The sequence below is a fragment of the Rhipicephalus sanguineus genome, chromosome 11, assembly GCF_013339695.2.
Source record: "Rhipicephalus sanguineus isolate Rsan-2018 chromosome 11, BIME_Rsan_1.4, whole genome shotgun sequence".
NCBI classification, from domain to species: Eukaryota; Metazoa; Arthropoda; class Arachnida; order Ixodida; family Ixodidae; genus Rhipicephalus; species Rhipicephalus sanguineus.
Window position 1 is genome coordinate 66,063,933 of NC_051186.1, and position 22,383 is coordinate 66,086,315.

A 22,383-nucleotide genomic window follows, 5' to 3' on the forward strand; every position below is an offset into this window, starting at 1 on the left:
CAGCGAAGATTCTAACGGGTCCCCCATCCAACAGGGTTTGACCCGAAACAGGGCCACAAGAAGCTATTATTTAAGAGGGCGCGCAGTACGGGACGGTGTCATTGCGCGCTTTGGCACCACCCGTGCGCAGCACTACGAGTACTTGAGGAGGGTGCGCCGGCGGTTGCGACGCCAACAGCATCGCTGGTAGATGCGTAATGCAGCAGTTGGAGTAGTGTGTATTTAAGAGATGTCAAATAATTGATTTACACATATTATTACTGCGTTGATGTGTGACCTCTTTCAGGCATGGTACAAGAATTGGGATGAAAAGAGAACATATGCATTCTTGCAGAAAAGCCAGTGTAAAACAAGAGTATGAACATACACTGCACTGGAGCGTGGTCATATCCATACAACATTTCATGTGTTAAGCTTGCTGCTGAGGGTGGGATAAAAGCTGTGTTGTTTTTTACGCGCCAATATTTTGTCTGGCGACTTCTTTTCACAACTGTGTGATGGGTGAAGCAATGTGGCTGAATTGTGTTGCATAGCATGCACTGCAATGTTACTTTTTTTTTACATTCGAAAGTTTTCATTGCTTAGTAACGAAATGTAGCCCCTTTGATGATGCTGCTGCTGCTGTCGAGTATGTGCCATTGCCCTGTAATATCCACTGAAATGCAACCATGTTGTTGTTTTTTTACATATGAAAGGTATCTCGTTTGTCTTGGCATTCGAGCGATTGTGACGTAGCTGTTAGAATTTTTGCTGCTGTGAATGAGATGGCGAACAACTTGTTCTGCCTGTAGGTATGTTCTGCATTTCTTTTGTCCCACCTGAGATAGCTGTATGCTGTCGTTTTGCAGTGCTCATTGACATCCATTCCTATTTGTCTTTTCACTCCCTATGGAAGCATTGAAGCCTCCGATCGCACAAAAATGCAACGCACACAACACCTTCCGCTCCTTTAGAAGTGTCGTCGTTCACTCCACTTCCAGTTCCTATGTCAGTTGACCACACAACCATCGCACAGTGTTCAAGAGGCAGAAATGCTGTTGAAATTCATTATCTGCCATGCCAGAGAACATGCCTCACTTTAAGTGCAGTCATATGCAGAAAAGTGAAATTACCAATGAGCATAACGTGAACGTAAAGTGCCTGTACTGGAATAACGGTACTCAGTAACTTGGAATTTTCTAGTTACAGCACAAGTACAAGATGCAAAGTGTAGTAGCAGTCATAGCATGCACACAGGGTGTGTCCAGATATTAAATTTCGTTTTGATGCTTGTGCTGCTTCCAATACTTCCCGTACAAACCCTGCAAACGAGGAACCCCGGTACGTGCACCCTAATCGCGTGACAAAAGGAAATATTTCACTGTTGATGAATGCACACAACCTGTCCGTACTTGTAAAAAGAGCTGTGTAATGTGTCTGCACAGTTTGTACAATGCAAGCCAGCATCATATGCGCAAATAAAAGCCCTCAATGTTGATGTTTTATTTCTTGCATAAATATGCATTCCTTTTTTTCCTCGGAACAATTCATTCAAGCAACACATTCTGTTTATACAATAATGTAACTACTGTATGGAAACTGCATTGGATGTCACACAATATGGTACATCTTGTAAGAACAGTAGCTGTGAACACGATACCATGAACCGCGTTTGCTTGTAATAATGTACCACTAATGGCAGATAACGTTTCACTGGTTGTTCCTTTCATGCAGCTGATGACAAGAGCACACAAAAAAAAACGTCCAAATGTTTACATGCATCACAGTACATGAGTAATTGACCGTAATCTATTAAAAAAACACTGTTAAGTTGACTTTACGTAACAGTGTCCTACCACCAGTATGTGGTCACGGCTGTATCTCCTACGTGAAACAGTGAAAGTACTCGAAACATCGCATTCCTGCAATGCAGGGAAGCATACAGCATATCACATTGCCATGACTTCCCTCCCGAAGACAAAGTGCAAAGGTATGCTTTGTTGATATCGCACAACGTGAAACAATGTTTCTTAAGTCTATTGTGTATTGCCACTAGCGAGGTACATATTTTCATGAAAGTTGCTCATCTGGAAGTCACCTTAATTGGAATTTAAATGCATAGAAACTATTGTTTACTGGCAGAAATGATTGCGCCTCCACATGCAAAAGTAAGCAGTGAGTGCACATTTTTTATAAATGAGCAATATTGCACATAAAGGTTACATTCAATGTGAACCACATAAAAAAAACAGTAAAGGGATCACAGCCTGCTGTATCCAAAAATACACGTCACAGTAAAAGAGAAGGCATGTGCAACTCCTATAACATTGTGTCAATTAAAAAATAAAAAATCATACAATGAAAACAAAGAAAACATGCATTCACCATGCGCCGGGTTAATGTGACGCAAGGGACAAGTTATGAAGTCGTCAAACTACACAGAATGAACAAAATATAAAAAACAATCTCACTTTCCTGCCTCAACACATTACATAGATGAGACTAGATGAATGCAGGGAAGGAACACAAGGAAGGAATTTTTGTCACAAGATTTTTTTTTTGTGTGAACGCTTCTTACACATTTAGCCTATGAAGACATTGCACTGAAGAAAGCAATGTTGCCATTTCGTGAGACAAGATTAAAATGCAAAAGACTTGCCATGAGGCGTCATGAGTAATGTAGAATTAGAACAATGAGACACCTTTCAATTTGCCGTCCACTGTCAGCTGGTGGTACAGCATTGCAGTTTGGACACTCCTGCTGGGCATTACAGTAGACTCCTGTTAAACGAAAGCTGAAGGGACCAGGAAAATATGTTTCATTTAACAGGAGTTTCGTTTACTGAGAGATGAAAAGGGGTGCAGAATTCAAGCACAAAACCAATCATGTTAGAGGCAGTTGTTCCATTTAAGCAGCAGTTTCATTTAAGAGATTTTCGTTTATTGAGAGTCTACTGTACTAAAATGTTGCAGTTGTGCCTTAATGAAATGGTGACATAAAGAACTGTTGTATGTTACAGATACTGGGGCTTCATACCATCAGTGGTAGATGGGCAAGTGTGCCAAGAAAAAAAAAGTGACAAAAATTCATTCCTTCGTAAAATTTATGCTAGAAGGATCCGTTGATGGTTGGTACATGTGTTGAATATACTGAGTATGTACAGCGCAATGAAACGAAGGCAAGAGAAACACACAAACGACATAGACTGGCACTGACTTCCAACTGAATTATTGAAAAGCATGAAGCCCGCTTTTACGCATGTGCACATCTTATCAGCAACTGAAACGAGTCATGGGTGACGAGTCATGGGAAACGAGTCAAGGCGCAGAAAACACCACTTTGACGTCGTACCTTTGGGTGATCTTCTTAAGATTGCAATGTGGTGTGAAAGTGGTGTTTTCTGCGCCATGTAAGTTAGGTCAGATTTGCCCTATGCTCACCAAAGAATAGAAAAAATCCTGCACGAAGAAGCATGCTCATGGTTACACCGATTGTGTGCCTCACGTGCTATACAAGATGCCACTCCGCTGTGGAAAAGAGTACATTGGGCCGGCGGGCTACGTTTCAACATCAGAGCACAAGAGTATTTTTTTTGTAAAAAAACAATTCAGGCGGACATCTTGCATATCACTGCAACAAGTGTAAATGCACTTCGAGGCAGCCCACATTAGGAAATCCGGTATCAAGTGTGTAATTACGCCAAGCGTGTATCTAAGTGACAGAGAGATGTATGCTCACCCATGACTCGTTTCAGTTGCTGATAAGATGTGCACATGCGTAAAAGCGGGCTTCATGCTTTTCAATAATTCAGTTGGAAGTCAGTGCCAGTCTATGTCGTTTGCGTGTTTCTCTTGCCTTCGTTTCATTGCACTGTACATACTCAGTATATATCATAAAAATTTAGGCGCTAGGAGGCTGAGGTGGGCGAGTGACTAGTGCAGCCCCACCGGCCAGGGCCTCCAAAAGTTGCTGCAGCAGGCGCTGGGTACATTCGTTCGCCCTGCGCTCTTGGTCGAGGCGCTGCTGCTGAACGTGGCGCAGCCGGCCCACCTCTTCCGTCAGGCGGCAGAGCTGGTTTTCCAGCCGTTCTTGGCTGGCCATCTGGGCCTCGTGATGCTGGTTGAGAAAGCAATTCATGTATTTACAAGGAGATGGTACCAAGGCCTCAGATTATAATCGAATTGTTCCTGAATAGTAGTATTTTCAGTGCATACTATTATTGACTTTGATTGCACCAAACAAACATGCATAACAATTGCTGTGACCATCTATGCTTGTTTGTTTCACAACGTCAACACATTAGGCCCACAGATTGCAAGCATAAACATAGGTGACGTGAACATGAATAAGCAAGTGCACCGCTTAGTGGTGGCACTCGTAATAACAAATGTTAGTGTTTTTTGTCCCAAAACCATGACATCACTATGGGAGATGCCTTAGTGGAGGACTCCGCAAACTTCAACCATCTGGGGTTCTTTAACATGCTCCTAAGTCTAGGTACATGGGCCTGTAGCATTTTCTTTCGCCTCCATCGAAAAAGCGGCCACCACGTCCGGCATTTGATCCCGTGACCTGCGGGTAAGCAGTGAAGCAATGTACCCACTAGACCTCCGTGGCGGGTGGTAGCACTTGTAAACATAATGATTGACTTCCTCAGCGCCTCAGTGTTTGGATGCAAGTACGTTTTGTTATTGTGCAGAGCACTACCAAAACTAAGTGTACGCATGCAATGTCAATACATGGTGCCGCAGTTTAAGGTGCAGTCCAATTTCTCAAGTGCTCACATTTCAATGTAACAACAGAGTAGTGTTTTGACCAGCGAGTGAATGGCTACACACTGATGTGAAACAGCACTGCAGAACGGCACAATGACAAGAACACTATAATGGAATGATCTTCAACAGTCTATAGATCATGCGCACAACAGGTTCACCTAACACGTACGACATTCCCAAATATGGCAGTAGTGTGCGCTTTACATATGCACCAAAATATTATCCCAAGTTCAAGCAATAAGGAAACTTAATCCATTTAACATCACGTTCAGGCATCTGTAGGTGCTGCCTTCTTTCCATAAAGATGGGTAAGAATGCTATTTGCCCTTCTTTTCTTGAACTGCTTGTGTAGCCTCATTTAGGCAAGTAAGGGCCGAAGCAATACGACTAATTGCATCACGCGAAGGTGTACAAGAAGTAATAAAACCATTAGAGGAGTACTGTACCACTTTTCAAGTAATAACTGATTGACCTCAGCACTGATGTTTATTGTGTCTTGCGCTTCAAGTAGCGATCTGTCGCACGCTTTAAGCGCTTTCTCCCTCGTCTCATACCGATGAGTGTTAGAAATTAACAGGGAGGGATGGCACAAGGGCAGAAGCTACGTCATCGTGTGACATGACCTTGAATGCATGTCAAGAAACGTGCCTGCACTGCGATTCCAATGCTGCAACGCCGGCACATGGTGGCATACTGCACCAAGAAGCGCATCTGATTGAAACACCGCTCTATTCAAGTCAGCTACTGGCCAATGGAAATGCCATATCTTCTATGTTGAATAACAATCACCCGCCACTGAACATAGTGAGTACCTGCCTCTGGACGAAAAAAGGGCGCCCGAAAAAAATGGCAACAGCGTGATCCGCTAGCATCCTCAGCGTGCCTCATACAACTACAAAATGTGGCTGATGTGTTCACAGTAGTGAATGTTTGTAGAATGCCTTGTTTCACCATGCCCGAGATGTGATTCATGACCTCTTTAAATGTAGGTTTTAAGGTCGTTTACCAATTTATACATTCTATACTACAATTTCACCTACACCACTTACACGTGCAAACAGGTACAGTCGCCACGGAGAAATTATTAGCACAAGTGACTACACACTTGAGCAACAAAATTGCAAACACCAATGGAAATGTCGGTGTTACCATGGGCCAATTTTAGCTGGCCACTCGTGCTTTAACAGGCAAGCCGTGCCTGCTGCTTTCTCCGTGTCATGCTGGCGAACAAGATGAGCAGTATTGATGCGATATTGGCAACTTGTGCTACTCTTGTTATGCCGTGAATGTGCATGGCTGTAGTTATACGTACACGCCGGTTTTGCTCCAACATCTTGTGGTGGAACTTGCGGTCTGCCAGGGCCCTCGCATCAGCACACTGGCCCTGCCGCACGTACTCAGCCGTAGCCCGGCACACAGCTTCCTCCAGCTGCCTGGGCTGTCTTCGGCGAGGTTGAGGCTGTGGTCCGGGCTGCGGCTGCGAAGGTCCAGGCTGCGGCTGCGAAGGTCCGGGCTGCGGCTGCGAAGGTCCGAGCTGCGGCTGCGAAGGTCCGGGCTGCGGCTGCGATGGTCCGGGCTGCGGCACTTGTGGCTGGAGGGGTACTGGTTGCACTGGTGTGTGTGAAACAACAAGAAGAAATATTACTCATTTACTGTTACACCACTCTGAAAACATGCCACTTTACTATTCTAAAACTTCAACCTGGAAACCTCATTTTCACGTACACATAATTACGACTACATGCTTCCCTGTCATGAAAGCATGAATATCTAGAACATAAGTTCTCACAGCACAAACACATAGGTTGCCTTACGGTCAACGTCGCTCGGCCCCCGTTGAACTGCACGAGTAGCTGCACGGGAGGTTCCCACCTCGACCTCAGTTTCCTGCATTTGAGCATAATACGTTGATGACACATGCTGCATATCGGGTGTAACAAGCATCGTTTAAGCAAGCTAGTTTCGAATGTATAGCCGACCATCGCACAAGCTTCATGCATAAAAATGACAACAATGAACATCTTCACAATCTCGCTAAAGGATTCATCTTTCAAGATCACGTAAGCACGTTAAACTACCATGCTTGTGCTCTCATAACAAGTCACAGTATTCTGCATTTAAAAGTATGGACTGTGGCAATGGAACAAATTTCGGCAATCACAATGCCCACTTTTATCGCTGTCTGACTGGCACGGACATGATTAGCGAGAGAAGAGGTACGCACCACGTCGGGAACGGGGTAATACTCGGGCGGGGTGGTGACCACTGCGCCGGTCCTCTCAAGGATATCTAAGACGCGGCCGTCAACGTCGCCAACCCTGCCGCCACCCGTGGCGCTGCAAAATAAAAAGAAAACACAACCACAACGTGAAACGACAATGAAGGCGCAGATTATTACAGAGCTCACTTTCTCTCGCTTGTCGATCTCGCGAGCTCCTTTCGCGCGCCGCAGACCATCTTCGCCCAGTGGTTACGCCATAGTTGTGGCGATTTAACCGCGGGCCCCTGCTGATTCAGCAGCGTGGCGATTTCTTGCCACAGCTGCTTCTTTCGAGCAGCAGTCATACGCGGGGAGACCTCCGTGCAAGATCTCCCCAGGTACGGGTGCTGCTCCAGGAACTGTATCAGCATGTCCCTTTGAACTGTCGAAACGCGCGGTCCTTTCGCCGACATTTTTTTTCCCAACCGACTTCCCACATCAGCCATCCCGCAGAGAAAATTTAAGAGGCAAAACCTTCCTCTACGCTGATCGTTCTACCTTGCAAAAATCGTTCTCATTTTCGCACTCTCATTCTTTTCCGTATTATATTTTTAACCTAACAAAAATAATAAATGCGCTACACTAAGGTTTAAAAAAAAACCTCCTTGCGCTACACTTACCTTCGAAATCGAAGCAGCAGCAGCAGCTTTCGCGGATCGGCATGGTAGCTTGAGCAACGGAGTACTGTCGATGCACGATGCAGCGCACCGCGTTCATGAAGTGACGCTTTGCGGTGGCGATGCCCCAACAAACGGTACTCGCTGCTTCGTGAGTTCTCAATCGCATCTTGTTGACTATGTAGCGCTTCACAGTCATTCGGATTTCTTCTCCGTTGCGTCGCTACAGATAAAAAAAAAGAAACTCGTCAGACGGATGCATGCAGCCGAGAACACACACCACGGCACGACACGTTTCTACTCACCTCGGTTCAGCAGATTGCGCGGCTTCCGGAAAGATCGCAGAGTCTAATACTCTTCTTAGCCGACAGTAACCATCCCCACCTTGCAGTAATTGCGACGTATTACGGGCGACCACACACACACAGCTGTTTCTTTGACATCGGCAGCTATTTTCTTTGCGCTGAACGACACGGCTTGGCTGCACGTATGGCGCAAATACGGCTACGACTCAAAATATAGAGATACTTGTGTTTTCTTTGATTTAAATACCTACCATTTTGATGTGTTCCATTTGTAAAACAATTTTAGTTCATTAAGCATACGACATCAGTTTCATTACACGCTTTCTTATTAAATAAATTAACTATACGGCCCCTGAAAGGGCGAAGAAAAGAAAAAGAAACATCCGGGCAACACAGAGAGCTCGTGATTGGACAATTCAAAAAACGTTGCGCGTTCCCGCCCAGCGCTGACGCAAGCGAAGACGTCACGCGGAAAAGCATTGGAATAAAAAATAGAATCGTTCCGCGATAGCACCCCTGCATTTGCGACAACTCTTCGACTGCCGGCCGTTCCTTTTTTATCAGGGTAACCACACATATCAATCTGATTTGAAAGTAAATGCACAACATCAAGAAATTCAGTGGCGGTAGCCAACAGATGGAAATTCATAGGAAATATAGCTTCTGCGAACAGCGATAATGAGTTTACAGGTGAACACGAATTTCAAAAATATTTTAGCTCGTGCACAAATAAGGCCACCGTGGCAAATCGGTTGAGGCAGCCGCGACAAACTGGGTTAATAATAACATCTGGTGTTTTACGTCCCAAAACCACGATATGATTATGAGAGACGCCGTATTGGAGGGCTCCGGAAATTTCGACCATCTGGTGTTCTTTAACGTGCACTGATATCGCACAGGCCTCTACCATTTCGCCTCTACCATTTCGCCTCTACCGAAATGCGACCGCCGCGGCCGGAATCGAACCCGCGACAACGGAACACCGTGCCCACGACCTTCGGGTCAGCAGCCGAGCACCTTAGACACTGGTCCACCGTGGCGGACCCAAACTGGGTTAGTCAAAAGGAAAAAGGTATTCCCTGAAAAAGAAAGCGGGGGTGAGGGGGGGGTTGACGTCTCTCTATATGATGCTTGTAAGAAGAAAGCAACACATTTGACAATGGTAGGTTAGAAATTCCTTTCATGGGTTGTCGTTGTGCATGCATCATATCACATGGATTCTAGCAGCCGCCCACGGTGTTAGTTGTTCAGCCCCCATTGCAACGTTTACACGTGCTGGCTGGCGCGTGGTAGTGAAGGTTAACGTCCGTTTACTGACCAATCCATCATGACTCACCATGTGCCATTCCGATTCTGCCTCTCGTTATTCGTCACAGACATGCTGTTTGTTGCAGTCGCAGAAGTAGAACTTGGTGCCCTGCTCTGGGTGCACAAACGTGAAATGGTCGTACCCGTTTCCTTTTCAGCGTCCTAACCATTTGCTTTCCAGTTTCTTCTTTAGGGAATGACAGGAATTGAGAGTGACACCATATTCCGTGACGTCACTGTCTGACCCGTTAAAACTAACACGCCAAACCAGACGAGGCCCCATTCGTGCACATACGCTCGCCAGTCGAAACGCCTGCCGCCTAAATGCTAGCCTATTTGAAATAGCTTATCCTTGTTCATCGTGTCCTTATTTACACAACTTATATTGTCCAGATGGGCAAGAAGTGTTCTTTGCCGCGATGCATCTCGGGCTACAAATCATGCACGGAGAAAATTTGCTTTTTCGCTGCTCCGAAGGATAGTGACCACTTGAAAATGTGGGCACTGCTATTCTACTGAAAAATCGCGAGTTGCAAACAACAAATTTTGTTTGTGAAAAAACATTTTGATGCGCGTATTGTCACCAAATCATGGTAAGCGCTATTTAAAAGAAAACGTTCTTGCGAGGAAACATTCTTTCGTGTCATTTAGCCGCACCATACAATACTCGAGCTAAAGCAGCTTTTTCAGGCAAAAATATGTAAAATTCGTAGATCGTGCCAATACTGTGATAAAATTCTTGGCGCACCATAACGTATATATCTTGCAGTCTATTTATTTTGAATATGTCAAAGAGCGGCTTCGTAGTCATCGGCCACAAGCTGTCGCCCACTTCATTGCATTCTCTTTCAATTCTGTATTTTCTGACGTGGGAGCGGCGCGTCACCTGCTAGTCCACGCCCCGAAAGACCTAAATAGAGTTATTTTATTCCATTACATGAAAGCATCCGTCTTCTCGCAAATGTTTACGGAATTTGCAAATGAGCGGTTCGTAGTAAAAGCTTCTGAAGGCTCATTTGATCTCATATGCAAAAATGCCCCTTAACATGACACCTGCTCTTTATATGATGCTGACCGCAAATACATTAATTAATCTTTCGAGGGCAAATGAAGGGTTAATTCAAGACGCGTCACGCAACTGCAGATTTACATTTGTAGAGACATGCGGGCACGATCGCCTAGGCCGAAGGTGGTGTTTATGAGCTTCACGCCCCATGCCGAACCGTCATGCATAAAACACTACTAAGTCTTTATATCTAACTTATGTATATGATATTACAATACCACACAATCCTCACAGGCCCTTGCGATATTGCTAAACACGCTAAAACACCGAATGTTAGAAGCGTCAGGTTTGTGCTGGGTATAGCCAGGTGGATGGATGGATGGATGGACGGATGCTATGAGCGTCCCCTTTATAACGGGGCGGTGACAAGTGTGCCACCAGGCTCGAAAAAAAAAACCTTTACTCTTTTTTTTAGCGTTGGCCTAGTGTCTTTACTTCAATTAAAACTATTTTACTCCCGAAGACAAAAAAAAAACCTTAAGTTTTCAGCTCCGTTCTGTGCCCTTTACGGCAGAATGTCCTTATTTTTTTTCCCATTATTTATTTTTTTTGTCCTTTCTCTCTAGTTTTCTGCCACCAATACTCTAACCGTCTCTTACTTATTTCAATCGCGGGTGTGTTCAGCTTTCCATTGTCCCTAAAACCCAAGGCGTCATGTAGGCTCGTGCCCAAACGTACACCTGGGTGGATGTCTCCACATTCAATCAGAACATGCTCCGCCGTTTCCTGATCTTCCCCGCAGCACGTGCATTGTTCTTCTTCTTTACTGAATCTCGCTTTATAACTACCCGTTCTAAGGCAACCCGATCTCGCTTCAAACAGTAAAGCGCTTCCCATTGAATTGTCGTAAAATGCATCCCTCCTTATTTCATTTTTGCCCTTTCGGTAGTTACTCGAAGGACGGTGGCCACCGTCCCGCGCGCGCCTCCTTTCGGCAAGAAAGGGAAAGAGGTCCCCGATTTCTCCTCATTCCAATGCGCCGTCGCTCCACTTAAACTATTCTAACACCGTGGCCATGACTTTGCTCGTTACACAGGTGGTGCTCTTGCGTGATGCCGGCTCGAAAAAAGGTGAAAAAAATGCGATAGCAAGAAAGTGGAATGTCACACGAAGAACGGCAAGCAGCTCGAAGCTTGCAGCGCACCGCTCAAGCAGAAAGAAGGACGCTCGATAAGACCGCACATATATACACAGGACCAGCGCGAACTAACAACTGCCACAGTTACGTCTTTGTGTTTGAGCAAAGACGTTGAGTTCGTGCTTACATTGCTTAGGTACACTTGTCTGTGGCGCAAAATACATTTCGTGAAAAAGGGGCGTAGAGAAAAGAAGAAAGTGAAGAGAAGAAAGTCACTTTATTCTCTTCTCTAAGCACCTTTTTCACGAAATGTGTTTTGCGCCACAGTCTACTGTGCCTAAGCAATAGTCCGCATGCGGAGTCTGCCTTTGGCTTGACATCCCCCAACCCCTCCCCTTTTATTTTTAATGCGAACCATTTAGCGAACTCCTGCAACTTTGGGAGTATCATCTATCTATCTATCTATCTATCTATCTATCTATCTATCTATCTATCTATCTATCTATCTATCTATCTATCTATCTATCTATCTATCTATCTATCTATCTATCTATCTATCTATCTGCCTGCCTACTCCTTGTGCTCTTCTGGCCGTTTCGTTATTGGAATGTATACGAAAATTGGTATGGCACAACATGACTGCATGGCGAACATAAACGTCAGGATATAACAAGAAAATCATGATCTGCATCTCATGAACGCCGTGATTTACGTGCCACGGTCATTAACTTGATTAATAACAAAATTGGGAATTAACTTGTTATATAACAAAATTGTGACGACGCGAGTAGACTGTATGACGGACATAAGCTAAACGTCCTGAAGCGCAAATCATGATACGCATGTCATATACAGCATGATTTCCATGACATGGTTTCGGGGCACTCGCGATCGCTTAATAAAATGTATATATACCAAAATCGACGTGATGACACATTTCTGTATGACGAACAAAAATGACAAGTTCTAACATGAAAGTATGATAAGCATGCCATGTGCGGCTTGCCTTACATGACACAATCATGGTGCACTCGCAGCCGTTTCGCTAGATTGATATACGCCAAAATTGGTATTGCGTGACATGGCTGTACGACGAACATAAATGACAGGTGGTAACATGAAAATCATGATATGAATGTCATGTATGGCGTCGTTTACTTCAATCAATCAATCAATCAATCAATCAATCAATCAATCAATCAATCAATCAATCAATCAAAGAACTTTATTTTCACCAAAAACAAGAATGTTGACGGTGAACTCTCATGGTTTGCTGACGCCCGGTTCGCTAATTTGATGAACACCGAAGTTGGTATTGCGCAACGTTACTGTATGAATAACATACGTGAAAGGCGGTAACATGAAAATCGTGACGTGCCTGTCATGTGCCACATAATTTAGAGGACACTGCCTTGATGTGCTTCCGGCTGTTTTGTTAGCTGGATATAAACCAAAATTGATAAGGCATGACATTAGTGCGTGATGAACATGATGACGGATCATGCATTGTACATACCAGAATGTATATTTTATTACCATGGTATAACCAGATTGTACATGCCTGAAGGCATGACGAACATGCGATATTTAGGGCACTAGATGTCGTGAATACTTTCAAGGAGACGAGCTGGTTCATACTAAAATCTAGATTTGCTGCGCATGCAGAAAGAACGAAGACGGGAGACCGGATAGAGCGCAGCACCAAAGATTGGGTCTTCGCTCTATCTCGCTGCTTCCTTCTTTCGGCTTGGGCAGGAAATCTAGGTTTTAGATGTCATGTCATGAATCAGTTTATTTGCCTCAAAAACAAACCAGGCGATGTATAGACCAGAACACAGCGAATTTCATGCGCATCGCCATGTTTGCATCGCGCGTCGCGCCATCTATCGCACACGCGACGAAACAACATGCGCGGGCTGCCACGCCAGCAGACGCTACACAGAGCAAACGTGAAACTCCCGAAACTCAGCCCGTCGAAGAGCGTGTTTCGCGTCTTTTCTAGCCTGGACATTTTCACTGATTATATTGGAACATCAAGACATCTTGCTCATGCAAGTCCACAATGTATACAGTACGTGATGAGTGGGCTGCGGAAGCAACCTCGTCAGATACGTACGCTGTTACATTTGTAAAACAACGTTCTCGCTGTAGTACGCGTGAATCGTAATTGCAGTGCAGCTCGCCAAAGAGTGAAACGATGTTTTGTTGCCCCATATTACAAGTTTGCACAAAGTTTTGTGAAAGCTCATCATTTCAGCATGCATCGCGTAAAAATTAGAGTACGTTTTACGGGTAGTTTCGCGGAGCGTAATTTTTGTTTCACGAGCGCTCTTACAATAACGTGTCTTGCTCACAAAAGCGTGCTATCAGAGAGTATAACCTGCAGTATCGTTCAGCGATCCCTTTTGGAAGCTACCTGCGCGATTTTATTCTTGTAACAATGGTGCTTTACAAGCGAAACTGTGCTACTCTTAGTTAAGCCGGTTAGCTACACTTAAGACGTAAATGACACTGGCGCGAGTACTGTTTACTTACGTGCCAATATATGTATTATGTGCAGCTGGGTGCCTCGTGACCAAATAAATTTGGGGACATCAAACACTGAAATGAAAGCACGAAATTCTGGCCAGCTGTTGAGCACCGTGCCATTTATTACCTTTTGAAGACGAAATCTCGAAGGCGTGGATGCCATCAAAAGCACCAAAACTTAATACTACGTTGAAAGTGGCAAAGCATGCTGATTGCTTGTGCTTGAAAGCACTACCTTGTACTAGATTTTCGTCAAAGGAAACGCTCAAAGGTATGAACTGCACCCCCACACAAAGCTCGCGCCTGCCTTCAGCCTAGCTGCGTGTCACGCAAATTAGATTCGCAAAATGAAATAGGTGGGCATCACACTGCAGAATGCACGCAGTTAGTGCACTTACTCGCGCATTATCACTCGGCTCCTAGTTTTTTTGCTTGTATCACAGTTATCCACTCGCGGCGAAGCTGAAAACACCGCACCGGAACTATTTCCGTGGCGCGTCGTAATCGTCGCAGACAACGCTAATATCCTCTTGTTGCACTGCTTGTTTTGGCATCCAAAGACGACGCAGTAGTGCCCAGACGAGCTCTTATACGCTGAAGCGGCGTGAACGGGTACTTTTTCGCACTTTAACGCCTCAGAACTGCAGCTTGCCCTGTTTACTTGGTGCAGCCCGCGCACGCCTTGGCAGCCCGGTCAGCCCGGCGTCTGGGTGCGAGAGTATCCGCTCGGCTCGCCAGCAGCCTGGGTGCGAGACAGGCGTGCTCTGGTGTATACAGCGCTTTGCTGGCTGCTTCGTATCGCATTGATTCCCACGGTGCGTGTGATCTGCCAGATTTTTCCGTTTCCTTTCTTCGATCAGGGTGCGCTGAGAACACGGAGCAAAGAGTTACATAGCCGTACCATAGATTGAGCTGTTTGTTCGGAAGATCATCGCACTCATCTTTCCGCTGGCCGCGGGCCTACGTATGCTGTTCGCGATAGCGCACGGCAATGCAACGCCGCCGTGGGATGCGAAATCAAAGAGTGGAATATTTAAAAGATATGCAAATGAACTCATACGTAGAATGTTAAAGAGAACCAGAACGGCACTGCTAATGCCGCGAGGTAGATTACGACCACAAGGCATGATTAACAATCAGTGTGCAGTAAAAAGCTGTACTCGGGCCGCTGTCTATGTATAGAGTTGAAAAACGCGATCGTATTTTGGTTTGGTGTGCGGCGAACGCTAATGCACATGCCCACGCCTTGTTTATTAAAAAACAACTATGACACGCGCTATTGCTCACGGTGTAGAGATACCCGAGTCTAAAGAGATGAGCCGAGAAAATCAGCACAGCGTTGCACAAGTCGCGCAGAAACAACACGGTTTCTATATCTGATGCGTGCTTCTAAATGCAGTGCGAAATACAACGTGGATATATTGCAAAGGGAAGGTTACCTTAGAAGTTTGACAGTCACATCTCCTCTGCAAGGAAATCTTTTCTTGAACGCCTACCTCAAATGAATCGCTTTAGACTAAGAGTACTGTGAGCTATCGAATGCCATTAATTTTACCATCGCAAGTTCATCATTAGAGGAGAAAATGAAGGTCAAAGTTCTATTTTCAAGTTTTACGCTGACATTCCTGACTTCAAACTTAATTGTTGTCGTGTATGGGGGGCATTTGCTCAATGGTATTTCCTGTAACTTCGCATGTTAAGTCCATGGCTTCCTCAGAGGCTTCGTTGTTTACCGATTAGGAACTACGTAGGACCCACTAGGCGCCGTTAGAATCTATGACGTCATGGCGTTTTCTGCGCGAAATTCTAGGTGGCTTCGCTATCCGCATTTTTCTGTCGCGCGTTTTCTCGCTTACCAAGACTCTTGTCGCAGCGAGCGTGCTTTTTTGGAATTGTAAAAGAGTAATATGCTGATAATAGAGAAATCGTTTTTTCTGTTTAGTGTCCCTAAAGATTGCTCCACATACGTTGTGCATACATATATATTCCACTTTTTATCTCGAAAAACACTTTATATATGTGGGCAGGCCATTTAGAAAAGTTCATGAGGTACAAGTACTGAACTTCGTTTGCTTCTTGCATACGCGGCTACTTGATTCAGCTAAACGGGCAAGCTAAGCGTAAAAAGACCAGGCGCTTATATATCTAAGATCTCGCTATTCTGTGCTTTATTTTGCATTCGTTATGATTTTATATCCCAAATGTAATTCTTCAATCTCACTAATAAATGTAATATAATAAATATCATCGCAAGAGCGATCACAGAGTTCCAAAGTGGGGAAACGTTCTTGAAAGTTCCAGCCCTCCACTAAAACGAAAGGACTGCGGGCAGCTATCGGGAGGTCTGGGGACCGCGTGTTTGAGACCCCTGCGATATATATAATGCGAGAGTTACAGGGGACTGCCGCAACAGCTTTGGAATGTGCAAGAATAGTATAGGTTCATTGAACAAGGCGTAGGGCCTAGCATATTCGCGTGACGAAATATCTGGCTTGAAAAAAGACAATTACGAATTCCGTGCCGGGTGATGTCCCCTTACCTCGAACCATATGCACAGAATGAGTTACCATCGAGAAGCTTCTTGGCGCCTTTATTACCAAACTGGAACGAACCCCGAAAATATATCGAAATCGCTTCCTCCACCTCCTGGCAGTCCTACCCGCGTAGTCCAATGGCCACCTTCTAACGGTAAATCATCATTGGGAAGGCATACACCATTGTAATATGGAAAGAACGAGCACGGTGCAAACCATGCATAACATACACTGCTGAGAACAGCAAGGAGAAGCCCTCAAAGAGGAGTTTTATAGATGATATTGAGAGTGGCACGACGTTTGGGAACGAGAGAAATGAAGGGATGCCATGAAGAGCTATGTTCATTCTGCAGAGGTCCTCAAAAACATCCTAAATTCTTCAGTGATGAAAGTTAAAGAACAAAGACTGCCGACGCCTTCGGGACTCGCTAGGCAAATGTGCGCCCCTGCAGCTAGCGCAAGCAGTGCAAGAAATTATAGCGTGCCAAGATATATAATGTAACACCGCATGGCGTGCCAAAAGCCGGAATCAAATATTGAGTGGTTTTAGAATAAAAACATTAAAAATCTGTTGCAGCGGTTTTATTAATTGATGCTTTCGCCCTCGTAGCAGTTGGCAGCGGAGAAACACTGTTGGTATATGTGGAGGCTGCACTACCCCGACAATGAGCCGTCACACGCTAACACGAAGCAAAATGCAAAGAACATATTCGCGTCTAGGGCGACTCCTCGATGCCAGCGCGGCGAGCGTTCCCCACTGACATCGCGACCGTTTACTGCGTCGTTGCCGAATCGTTCGCGAGCGGCGCTTGTTAGAGGCGTGACGGAGTACTTCACTTCACCACTTACAGACGGTGCCCCACCAACAGAGAGCACCGTGCGAGAATGTGCGAGATATATAAGGCACGTTGGTCAACACTCGTGCATGTGCTGCGTTGATGAAGGCGGTAGAGCACCATGCGCCCATTGTCGCAGACCAACATGTCATGAATTTGATTCTCACCTGCGGAACGTTTTCGTCTAGCTTTTTTTTTTTTGTTTCCCATCTGTTAGTATGCACTGTAGCAGCGTCATATTCACGAAGGAAAAAAAATCACAGCATATCCACGGGGTGAATGATGATGAATGGGGCGAAGCTACGGAGGGAATCATCTGTAAACCGTGAAACTCTTCCGTGAAATGCGCCCAGTACATAATATAAAGAGTGTGAAACATCGTGTATATATTAAACATCCAACTTTTATTGTACTGTTGGTTTACGTGGTCCCTTCATTATCACTTGTGATCGGTGAAATGCAAGGAAGAAGTCCGCTCCCGAGCGAAAGAGCGCCAAGAGCGACCGCATTCCCCGCTCGCCCTGTGCGAATTAAAGGCAAGGCTAGAGGGAAGACAGGACGCGCGTTCCACGACGCGAGGTCGGTAGCATGCCCAACGAAAAGCCAACGGAACGCGATCGTGCAAGTGCTCCGGCTTCGCATCGCCTCATGGTTCCATTTAGCGTCCCAAAACCAAATATATTGCTCAAGGTGTGCCTTGCGTTTTTCGTAGAAATAATTTCTTTATCATGTACATTAAGACGAAAAGTTGAAAGCTCACTAGAGTGTATCGCCCGCAAAGAATGTCTTTTAGTGTGATTTAACTCTCGTACGGCAGGGTCCTCGCGCCGTTGCCGGTCCACCTCGCCCGTTGACGATCGGGCGAGGTGGCTACATACAAGTACTACTACTACACTTTAAGAAAACATCTGGCGTTCTTTCGTTCTGCTTTTACAAAACATCTGGCGTCTTTCGTTGGTTTATTTCATCAATCAACGGCGTTTTGAACAAAATTTTTATTGTTAATCACGCACAGGAGAAATCTCACCAGGCACTACCTTGGAGGTAAACAATGGCTGCTAATAGGGAATGAGAGACAGAAGAAGTCGGCTTTTAGCTAACACTTACACTTCTACTTCTACTAACGTTTCCTACTGGAACATGCCAATGGCTGCTAATGGGGAATGAGAGACAGAAGAATTCGGCTTTTAGTTAACGCGCACGCTGCGAATTTTTATTGTTCAACAACGCACAGGAGAAATCTCCCACCGGCACCACCTTGGAGGTCAAAGCGTAAGACTTGTTACGCACTACTACGATGACGACGACTACGAGGGACGAACGGGTGCCGCCTTAAGGAGCTTCGCCCCTAAAACATCAGTGAAGTCCTGGGGTATCCCATGTTAGAATAACATAGAGCTGAGCTAGTTGGTAAGTATTCATTCTAAAAAGACTGGGCGTGCAAACACGGACACAAGAAAGAAGTCAGGACACCACAAACGCCGACTAACAACTGAAGAGACGCACAACGGCTGAAAACAAAGAAGGCACGGGCATGCGCAGATAAGTTTTCGTGTGTTCATTCTTTTCAGCCGTTGTGCGTCCCTTCAGTTGTTAGTCGGCGTTTGTGGTGTCCTGACTTCTTTCTTGTGTCCGTGTTTGCACGCCCTGTCTTTTTAGAATACCCCATGTCGTTCTGTCGATGGTGTGTCTTGTTTGATAGACCACGTAAGGCGATTTCTGTCTGATAACTCAGGTGTCATTTGTCACGTTTATGTACGCATATAAGACTACCTTGGTGTAAAATAAATCCAGTTAGGCAGCGCTCATGTGTGGTGTCTGTTCCAGAAAGCACACGCGTGCATATAAGTGTGGAAATCCAAAACACAAGCCCGTTAAAAGGAAATAAATTGCATGTGGCGCAGAAAGGTTGTGTCTATAGATACTCATTATAATTCTGGCCTACAACGCTAGTTTAATGATGTATGGCTGAGCGCAGCACCGTGGCGCACTTTATTGAGAGAAACACTAGTTTTATTGGGCTGCTATATACTCACAAATATTTGCGCGCCTGGTAGAGACATGTTCTTCGGAGTATTTGCTGCAAGGTAAAATTACACGGGAGTCAATTGTTCATTTTTAAGACATGATGTGCTCCCTCAACTACGGGGAACATAGAACTGTGGTATGCGGGTATGTGTCACACGTGACTGAGGGAAATGGTTTGATGACGTACGCGACGGGTATTTTGGGTTGCTCATGTCATCACCATTGAATCGTGTTCCTCATACACTCATCCTATACTATGCAAATATTTGCATATTACAGGCCATGGAGACGACCGGGAACACGCGCAGACGTAGGCGGCTAGATAGATAGATAGATAGATAGATAGATAGATAGATAGATAGATAGATAGATAGATAGATAGATAGATAGATAGATAGATAGATAGATAGATAGATAGATAGATAGATAGATAGATAGATAGATAGATAGATAGATAGATAGATAGATAGATAGATAGATAGATAGATAGATAGATAGATAGATAGACGAGGGCCTTCGGAGTTGCCGTTACTCGGCGCGGGTCTCCGCTCGCCGTGGCCGGCTCGCTGGATCCCTTCCTTTCGAGCGTCCCGAGGACCTGCTGGATGCGGCCCAGAGCTGTTGATCCTGGTCGTAGCTCTTCGTGGCTTTCTCGAGCCGCGACGGGATTGTTCTTGATCTCGCTTCCTCTGGGTGTTTGATGCAGTCCCAGAAGATGTGCGTGTGATCCGCCGTCTCCGTCCGGCAGACCTTGCACTTGTCGGTCGCGTATGTCTCGGAGTACATGCGATGCATCAGTCCCGGGCTCGGTAGCGATCCGGTCTGGAGCTGTCTCAGTAGTACCGCCTCCGCTCGACTCAAGCGCGGGTGCGGGAGTGGGAAAGTCCTGCGGGCCAGGCGGTACGCTTTTGTGATGTTGTTGACTCCGCCATGCGGTCCTTGGCTCCGAACCACGTCGGACGGTCTTTCGCCGGGGCGCGGTGAGTTAGCGCTCGCGCCGCTGTGTGTGCCGTCTCATTGTGGTTGGCATTGCGTTCCGACGCGTCACCCGCGTGCGCCGTTAACCACTTATTTGTCAGTTTTCTCTCTTCCAGTTTGGACGTACGCAATACCCGTTCGGCCTCTCTATATACTTGGTCTTTGGCCGAGGTCTTGTGTAGTACGACCGGCCCAAGACTATCGTCGTTCGACGACATTTGCAGCGAAGCAAGCAGATACGCGGCCAATTTTTTAACTTGCGGCATAGGTTCTTGCAGATTACGGAAACGGCAGTCCCTCTGTCAATTAGCGCTTGCGTTGCGGTTCGTTCAACATTGACCTCGATAACGTTTCGTGGCGAAAAAGATGGAATCCTTGGGCCGTTCGACTCGCATACAGCGCTTGCCCCCGGAACTGCAGCAATCAGTTTCCCTCTTCCGTAGTAGGTCGGCGACGCATGGGCACCAGGGAGCGTTGTCGAGGAGGTGGTGATCGGTGGTTGGCGTAGAATCGTTGATCGTTAAGGCTGCATCTTAGTGGCGTCCTTGACGACGACGCAACAGGCCCGCCCACGGCGTCAAATGGAGAAGAATATTAGCGACTGTAGCGGGCGTCGTATCCAGTGATACCACAGGCGAAGGAGATGAGCCTATTTTCCCACATACTCCACGCGTCTGTACCACGGTAAAATGGAGCCGAAGCTCTCGCGCAGGTATGGTATGGTGCGTTCACGATCGTCGGCAAGGGATGGGGCGGCATGGCAGGTCGAGAATATGGCATAGGCTGCTGCCGGCGAGCAGCGACGGCGGCGTAGGTAAGCGTCGCAGTGACGGGTGGTTGTTGGAGAATTGATGGCAGGGCCTCATGGTGGGAGGGCCCAATGGTAGTCGATGAATGCCGTTGGGCCGTGAATAGGCTATTGGATGCGAAGCATCTTATGGCCGGGTTCACATGGTGTGCGGCGTGACCACCCTTACTGCACATGCGGAAACCTCCACACACCTCCGCTTCACTCCCACTCACCCTCTCCACCACTCCTCCCACTCTCAACTCCCCCTCCTCGTTTAGATAAAAGGCTCGTGGTAGGTCCTACACACGCTCAGTCACTGCGCCGGCTGCGCCGGTGTCATGAGTTCCAACGTCAACGTCGGCGCCAGTTGCAGCAATACCTTAACACCTGCCGCGATCGCGGAGCATCGGGTGGAGCAGCGGAAGGCTTGACGTGCCGAAGCGCAACGTAAACGTCGGCAAGCGGACCCCGAGCTCCGGGCTAGGGAAGCACAGCCCAAACGGCAACGTCGACGGGAAATTGCTACGGATGAAATGCGGGCTTGACATTCCGAAACGCAACGGCAGCGTCAGGCAAGCAAACCGCGCCGTACGCAACGCCGACGTTGAAGCCAAGCATCCGCGTCGAGCCACGCGTCGGCTGCGGACAGACGACGCGAGTTTAACGCCCGTGCCGAACACCTCGCTGGACAACTTCAACGACCGCGCTTCGACGGTGCCGACGCCCGGTTCCAGCGCGAATTCCTCGACCGGAGCTTCGGGCACAACTGCAACTTGTGCGACCGACTTTGGTTCGATAACAATCTGAGCGAGGTCGGTAGCAGGCGCAACGAGCGCCAACGGAACGCGATCGTTCAAGTGATCCGGCTTCGCATCGCCTCATGGTCCCCTTTATTGAGAGATGATGTAATTTTTAGCACTGCTGACATACAGCACAGTAACTACAGCAATACTGAAATACCGTGGCCGGCACGCAGCCGTGTTACTTTATAACACGTCTATCAGCCTTTGTCATCAAGTTACTGTACGCATCAAGCGACTGCCGCCGATGTTTACATATAAACCAGCTACGTGCAGACCACGACGGTACAGTACTATCGTACTTAACGCACGGTAAACCACCACTGATAAAACACCATAATAACGGGTGTAAACGGTCACGCCGGTGGCTATCCGACGTCGGCGGGGCCGACACCACGGCAGCATCGGCTAGCTTACATAGGTCCAATGACGGCTTCCTGTCATCGGCTGACTAACGGCAGACCCGTCTCGGACCGACGCTGGCTAGCCCCCGTGGGTG

The 22,383-nt window shown here is 46.5% G+C and overlaps 1 protein-coding gene across 1 annotated transcript; it reads right to left on the reverse strand.

The window, feature by feature from the left end:
• Positions 1-85: 85 nt before the first annotated feature.
• Positions 86-7,386, reverse strand: LOC119375092 (pleckstrin homology-like domain family A member 1). The gene is made up of 5 exons (XM_049411158.1): positions 7,163-7,386; positions 6,980-7,091; positions 6,570-6,642; positions 6,068-6,366; positions 86-4,096 (listed from the first exon to the last, which is right to left on the reverse strand). The coding sequence occupies exons 1-5, from the start codon at positions 7,384-7,386 to the stop codon at positions 3,881-3,883; spliced, it is 924 nt and encodes a 307-aa protein (XP_049267115.1). The 3' UTR covers positions 86-3,880.
• Positions 7,387-22,383: the final 14,997 nt, after the last annotated feature.